The sequence below is a fragment of the Penaeus japonicus genome, unplaced genomic scaffold (genome assembly GCF_977035675.1).
Source record: "Penaeus japonicus unplaced genomic scaffold, GWHDUDI00000001_assembly GWHDUDI00000033, whole genome shotgun sequence".
Lineage (NCBI taxonomy): Eukaryota > Metazoa > Arthropoda > Malacostraca > Decapoda > Penaeidae > Penaeus > Penaeus japonicus.
The window spans coordinates 12,344,776-12,352,275 of NW_028234435.1; the positions used below are offsets into that span (position 1 = coordinate 12,344,776).

The 7,500-nt window shown below is 43.2% G+C and overlaps 1 protein-coding gene across 2 annotated transcripts in view; it reads right to left on the reverse strand.

Annotated features, from left to right (window-relative positions):
• LOC122261948 (lysine-specific demethylase 2A) overlaps window positions 1-7,500 on the reverse strand; it is a 41,077-nt gene that overhangs the window by 343 nt on the left and 33,234 nt on the right. For both annotated transcript variants that reach the window (XM_086530419.1, XM_043029799.2), the window contains one exon: window positions 1-3,806. This exon is cut by the window's left edge and continues 343 nt beyond it. In XM_086530419.1, the coding sequence (XP_086386545.1) occupies window positions 111-3,806 (3,696 nt within the window). In that variant the 3' untranslated portion in view covers window positions 1-110. The remainder of the gene's footprint in view (window positions 3,807-7,500) is intronic.

Consider the following 7,500-nt stretch of genomic DNA (forward strand, 5'->3'; position numbering starts at 1 on the left):
GTATCTTACAGTGTTATTCGAAGAGGACAAAATGTATGAGATCAACTTTAGAAAAAATAAGAAATAGTTCCGAAAAAATATAGACTCCGAAACACGAACACGTGCACACACTACTGACACATAGAGAGTCGCCTCGGTGACCTGTGAGCTCTTTCCGGCCTTTCTCTGCTTCCAGATCTTTCTCGGTGGAGCTCAGACGACTTCTTGGACACTCGACTGCTTTCCTCGGCTTCGTCCTTGCTCTTTTTGCCGGAGCTCGAGGGGGGGGCTTCGTCGCTGTCGTCGTTCTTTCGCTTGTGCTTGGACCCCGAGTCGGAACCTTCGCTAGACTGCGAGCTGTTCTTGCTCGCTTTGGCCGGAGATTCCGCTTGTTCAGGCGCTGGGTTCTGGAGGGTCTTGGCCTTCTCCTCCTTCGCGTCCTCTCTCTTCTTCTCTGTGCTCGACTTGGAAGCGTCGTCGTCCCTTAGGGATCTCCTCCGCGACCTGATCTTCTCGTGGGTTGCGTCTTCCTTCCGAGCATTTTCAGGAACGCTACTCGAGTCACTGGAGGCTTCTCCGTCGTGAGATTTCCTTCGCAGTTTTGACATGTATTCCTCCGATTCTGTTTTCACCCTCTTGGTCACTTTGGGATCGTCGTCTTTCTTTTCGGTTGTTTTGCCGGAAAGATTTTCCTTCTCCCTTCTGCCCCCTATTGGTCTGGGAGACTTGATTTCTCGTTTTTCCACTTCTTCGGCTGGTGCTTCCTCTTTTTCCTCTCTGCTTTCCCTACTTCTTCTGGAAGTTTTCCTTGTATCCACGACCGACTCGCTGGCTTTAGTTTGCTCTTCCTCTTTTGGACGATCACTCTGCGTCTCTTCTGTTCCCTTTTCACACTTTAGCCTCTTGGTTGATCGAGTGACGATGTCCTTTTCTTGCTTCACCTTCGCGGTTCCCTCTTGGCCAAGGTGCTTGTCTCCGGACCTCTTGCCTGCGGAGCTTAGCCTCTTCTCGTCAATCTTCCTGGCGGCTGGCGACTTCATCTCCTTTTCAGAAGAATCTTCTACTGTAATCTTGTTCATTTCTTCTTCTCGGCTCTTTGAGTCTCGCCGTTTGTCCTTCGGGGATTCCGTGCCACCTTTTTCATTCTTCTCCCGCTTCTCTTCCGGCTTCCCTTCCTGTTCGTCCTTCGACCTCCTCACACTCTGTCTCCTCTCAGGACGCTTGGCACCGGACTCGGCTTCTCCTCTCCCTTCGTACGTGTCCGCCCGATGGACCTCAACTGATGTGATGATAATATTCTTCTGATTTTTCTGCTGGTCTGAGCTCTTTGACGCACTGCTCGTGGCTGGGCTTGTGGAACCTTTCTTTTCCACACACTTCCTTTTGCTCGATTGGTCCGGAGAAGCTGGAACTTTCTTCTTGGCAACGGAGGCTGCCGGGGAACCGCTCTTTTTGTTCTCGCCGCCCTGTGGAACGCCAGATTTCTTGTCTTTTTCTTCACTTGACGAGGCGCTTCCAGAGGTGCTGGCAATCTTCTTGTCAACCTCATCAGTGCCTGATGGATTACTCTTTTTATTTTCAACTGATGACGGGCCTGCCTTTTTCACTGCCTCTGCTGAATCCCCAAGGTTCTTCTCTGTATTTTCGGGAGAGGTAGACGCTTTGCTGAGTTTACTTTCTTGTTCGGGGCAAGAAGCAGTCTTTGAAGCATCTTCGGATGTATTACCCTGTTTCTGGGATGTCTCCTCAGTCGTATTTGAGACATTCTTTTTTCTATTTTGTTCTGCGGATGAAGAACAATGGCCCTTTGATGGACTTGGCTCAGATACTGGTTTCTTCTCATTTTCCTTTTCGCTCGAATTCGTATTTCCAGATTTTTTCTCTCCAGCTTGATTTGAGGTGGCGTTTTGTTTCTTAGTATTCACATCGGAACTAGAGCCTTTCTTCGTGGCAAGTTCCCCTGATTTTTCTTTCCATTGTTGTGCATGATGAGAATCGCTACTTTTGCCTTTCTTTTCGCAAGTTGGACTCCTGTTTCTTTCTTTGTTCTCCCGAGAGAGAGAAGTCGGATTCTTAACGGGCTGTTCAGGGGCTGTCGCCTTCTCAGAGGCTTGTTCCGAGGGCTTCTTAACCTTTTGCTCCGATTCCTCATTAACACTTTTGTCTTCTGAGTTGTTACTCCCTTTCGTTTGGTCCGCAGAACCTGCGCACTTTTTCAAGGCTTGGTCTGCATTGCTGGAGGACTTCTTTTCCTTGACATCTGGACTGGAATTCTTTTTGACAGCATGTTCGGCATTTGATTTGTTTCCACTTTCGCCTTCTCCCTCTTGCAAGCGACTCTGCCTCCTTGTTGACACTCGTAAGCCGCTGCTCGGCGAACTGTCTGGTCCCGATTTTGGTGTCGCTGGTTCACTTTTAATTGGCCCCGGTTCGTCTGGCTTCTTCTCAAGGCTGCTGGTACAGTCAGTTTTTTCTTTGACGTTTTCCTTTGTACTGGCAATATCGGGCTTCTTTTCACAAGTGCTTTCGGCCTTTATTTCGGTCGAAGCCTTATCACTAGCACCCAGCTCCTTCTCTGTTTCCACTTTTATTTTCTCTGGCAAAGGTGTCTCGCTGTTGTTGTTTTTCTGGTCCGTGACTTTACCTCCCGACCCCTGACTCTCCTCAGGACCCTTTCTCTTCTCATCCTCCGGGGTCACTTGCTCTCCATTCTGCCCTGCCGGCGTGGGCCCTGGTGAGGAAGAGCGAGAGAGAGACGACAGGTCGGAGTCCGAGGAGGGGTCTGCCGTGGGGTCGGGTGGAGGGGGCGGTTTCCGTACCAGGATATCTTGGGACGTGAGAGCATACCCGTGTGATTTGCCCCAGACGCGGAGCGCAGGGAGTGGAATGCGTGAGCAAGGGTGGAGTGCAAGTTTTTCCAGAAGGGGTAGACATTTGAGAGAGGGCAGGCAGGTGGGGGCGAGACGGTGACAGCCCCTCAGGTCCAGTGAAGAGAGCGAATGACTCACTACGCTTGAAGGCTGAGCCAGAAGAGCAGCTGTTAATTCCGTTATGCGCTGGCAGCTGCTGAGATCCAAGGTAGTCAAAAATGGCAGAGAACGCACGACGGCACGAACTCCTTCGTCTCCGACTTGAGTCCCTGCCAGCCTGAAATCAGTCAGCTGGCGCAGCCTTGTTGACGTGTCGCGATGTCCAGGACGGTGAGAGCGCGGCGCAGACAGGAGCACAGTCAACGAATTGTCAGTCAAGCCTTCGCAGTAGGACAGGTTGAGAACAGAAAGTGCCGGGCAGTAGGGAGATGTAAGACAAGAAATCACCTGCCAATTCTGGCCTTCCAGGTGGAGCTCGCGAAGCTGAGGAAGGCGAGCCAGCAGCCAAGAAAACTGCTCTGCCGAAATCTTGGCCCAGCTCAGGTCGAGGGATCGAGGTTGGCGCCGGACGACGCCCTCCAGGTGCGTCGCGTGAATTCTCTTGTGCGACAGACGGATGGCCTTCCACAGCGCCGGGTGAATGGCCCACTGCGCCCAAGCCCGACACACTTGCATCACCACCTTGAGGTCCTGGACTGACAGGTGGTGGAAGATCGGAAGCATCACCGATCTGTTCATGGTCGGTGGCGGAGGCTCCCGCGCGGCAGTCCGGCTCTCCCCGTCGCTCCCACTCTCCTCGTCTTCTTCTTCTTCCTCCTCTTCCTCGTCCGGCAGAGGAGGTGTGGGCCGCACCACCCACATAGGACGGACTAGAGGACGCGAGACTCGGGCCTGCAGCTGCTCCCACGTGGGCATGTGGGGCGGCGCGGCGTCAAGGGCTTCTACGGCGCTGCCTATCTGCAACAAGGAAAGAGGCATGAGGACTCGTGGCAGCGTTTCGATAAAGGTTTTTGTAATCGCTCCGTATGGCACGTGTCCTTGTTTATTATACATAATGGTAATGTTATGGTTATGTTACATGTTTTTTTTTTAGATATTGCCATATTTTTCCTTCATCAAAGGTGGTCAGATTCCCATTCGTGTTATATATATATATATTTTTTTTTTTTACTCCAGTGGTCCAATTTTTCATTTCGGGAAAAATCTTTGTCATTTATACTTTTAAGCAATAGGTTTTATAAAGCATATCATATTCTAAACAGATAGACCTAAACTTTTGTCTTCCTGAAAAAAATATCCATTTGCCAACACTCCATTTTCTCTTCGTTACACATTGCATTATCCATCAAGTAGGAGTAAATGGGCCACTAGTGAGAGGTGAGTAAGCATATATCTGTCAGGAATTGCTACTTATCGATGAGCAATATTTCTTACATGACTGGATGGTTATGTACTAAAATAACGTTAATAATTCTGGTGCAAGCAGTTTACTCCAAATGACGTAATAGTACAAGACTCCTATATCTTCCTTATAATTCCTGTGCAATTGCGTTGATATCAAGGCAGGTCATAATGCATTTATTTTTCTTATCATCATCTCTTCCACCTCACAAACTACTCCTATTTTCTGGTTGTTTATGATGATAAACTCCGGTACTGCATCTGAACAAATCCTTATCAACAATGATTGTCCAAAGTACTATTTTTCGGCAAAGGTGAGCATGAACTAACAATTCAAATGAAGTAGTAAAATAAATGATTCATGGGACTTTCGGCCTTCTATAGTGGCAGGTTACAGCCCATCACCATTCAATTTGCATATAAATAAATTGAACATATGCATATAATATATACATATGCATATAGTATACATATACACATGCATATGCAAACAATATACATATACACATGTATCTGCAAATAGTATACATATACACATACATATGCAAACAATATACATATGCATATAGTATACCTATGCATGGCATACATAATGATATTTCTGACCAGTCGTGATCACTACTAGTGTTCCAAGGTCGCTCTCTTCTACCTTGCTACATTTTCTCCTTGTTTAATTAAGAATATGACTTGCTTTCCAAAGTTAATTTTGTTCTGTACTTTTAAGCCTTTTTCTCGAACTAAGCCATGGTCTTTTTCTTTTTGGTTTTTGTTTCCTTGAGCTGTACTTATCCTTGGTGCCTGTCATTTCATTTTCGAAATCATTTCTCTTCCCAATGCGGTTTTGTCACAGCTCTAAATATACCTTGGGCTATGTTGGTATGTGTTCTCCTTCCTTGCCATCTCTCAATTCTTTATAGTATGAAATTATATATTTTGTGAGATCACAAGTTAATTCTAGTTTAACTAATATCCAAATCCTTTAACAAATATAATAACTAAATCAACACAACAGACAACAAATCAAATATAAGAAAAAAAAAATTGTGAAGCTCAACATCTAAAATGAAAAATACCACAAACATAACATGATAAAAAAAACAATATATATCAAATAACTTTAAAAGAAAAGAAAACATTAAGAATGACACAATTGATAACAAACAGAAAAATAAAAAGTAAAATTTAGAAAATCTAGTCCCTTAGATTTTCTCTTCTTTCCTCTCTCTAGTTCTTTCTTCTCTTCTCTTTCCAAACATCAACTCATAGTCCAGTAAAAGGTTGGCTCAAATATGAGCAAAAATATACAGAATTGAAACAAAGGCCAAAACTGCAAAGGAAGCATGATGGCTGTGTTTCATTGCCTCCCCCTCCCAGCCACTGTCAATGTAAAGAAAGGATTAATGAAACACATTCCACACTTACTATTGTATTTGACATTTTCTCTTTAATTACAAAATGGAGCCAACCTGTTACAAAGTGACTACTATTGATGCATTGTAAAATATTACACTAGTGCACATACATCACATTATGTCATCATACAAGTGCTAGGAACATAAATGTTTTATATTAGATCACATATTCAGCCAGTCATATTGGAAGAGGAGAATGGATCAAGGTTTAGATATGTAAAGGATTATAGTAACTAAATCCTGCTAATATGTCAAATAAACTTAGCAAGTGTTTCTACTAAAATAAAGAAAAAAAAATGTTTACTATTTTTTTTTTTTTTTTTTTTTTTTTTTTTTTACAAAATTCCTCTCTCATTCTTCTTCATGTCTGAGGTTTCAATCCTTTTCTTTATCAAAAGGGTATTCAAATACCCTCAACACAAAAATATTGTTTTAAGTCCATTTTTCTCACAGAAAAGATCTGGAAAACTTTCACCGAACAAATACATGGGTCTATATTAGTCATATTTTCTTTTCTTTTTCCTCTCTTTCTCTCTGTCTCTCTCTCTCTTTTACCAAACAGACTACTACCAAAACTTGAGGTTCTGTCATTCCATTGCTAAGTAACAGAAACAAATGTTCATTAGTCTACTTAATTCAGCTTAGAACAAGGCTGGACATGAGCTCAAAGCAACAAGCCTTTTAAGTTACTTAGATGTTATGCTTTTAGTCATTACTCAAGAAAAAAAATGAGACCAGGCACCCCTTCTTTGAAAAAAATATTCAGAAAGGAAGCTGGATTTTCCCAATTGGAAGACACAATCCTTAAATAAAATTGTAAATAGTCTTATGTACATGCCAGTTTAACGTAACAAGCTTTTTTTTTAGCATTTTTTTCTCTATACACTCCTGCAGATCAGGATATCAATTATCATGTATAATTGAATTCCCTCAAATCTATTCCCATGTTTTTTTTTCTATGGACTGTCAGAAAAAAAGCGCAAGGAAAAAAATATATATGTACATGAAAAACCATTCATAGGTTTCTAAGTCATAAGCTATTCACTGGGTGTTGATGATTAAACACTAATTAAGGAAAAACTGTCATAATGCATTACCTACAAAACACAATAGGGCAAAAGTTGTTGTGAGCTCTTATCAAAATCACTTTGGAATAAGGGGGGAAAAAACAAATTCATTTCTCAGGGTGTGTAAACCTCCACTATTGAGTTTTCATTTTATTCTGAATCATTATCCATATTGTAGTTATGATCACTTTTTTTTCATTATCAGCATTATAATTAATGATGCATTTACTGATCATTATTCTATTTTACAGTGATGGTTAATTAAAGAAGTCTGTACATTCCTCATATGGTGGCCAATACCTTGAAACTTCAAGGGTTGTGCAAAACAGGAACATTTTCTTACAGAACAAAGTATGAACTAGAAAGAACATGTTATTTCATGGATTTGGGAAGAGGGGCAGTGGGGAGGGAAGGGAAGGGAAGGGAAGGGAAGGGGGTGGAAGGGAAGGGGAGGGTAGGGGAGGGGAGGGGAGGGGAGGGAAGGGAAGGGAAGGGAAGGGGAGGGAAGGGAAGGGAAGGGGTGGGAAGGGAAGGGAAGGGGAGGAGGAAGGGTCATACCAAATGCAGCTATTAACAGGATTTAACTCTATAAGCTATAGTTCTAACTTACAAGTATTGACTAAAAGTGAGATCACAGTATCTTTGAATGCCTGGCAGTTGAAGTTGACAATATTTTTACCTGAAAGATTTACACATAATCTACTATACCTGTTTTGGCCGTCTATCATTAGCCTGGGTTTATGGTTGAACTGTCAAAATATATCTACTAGA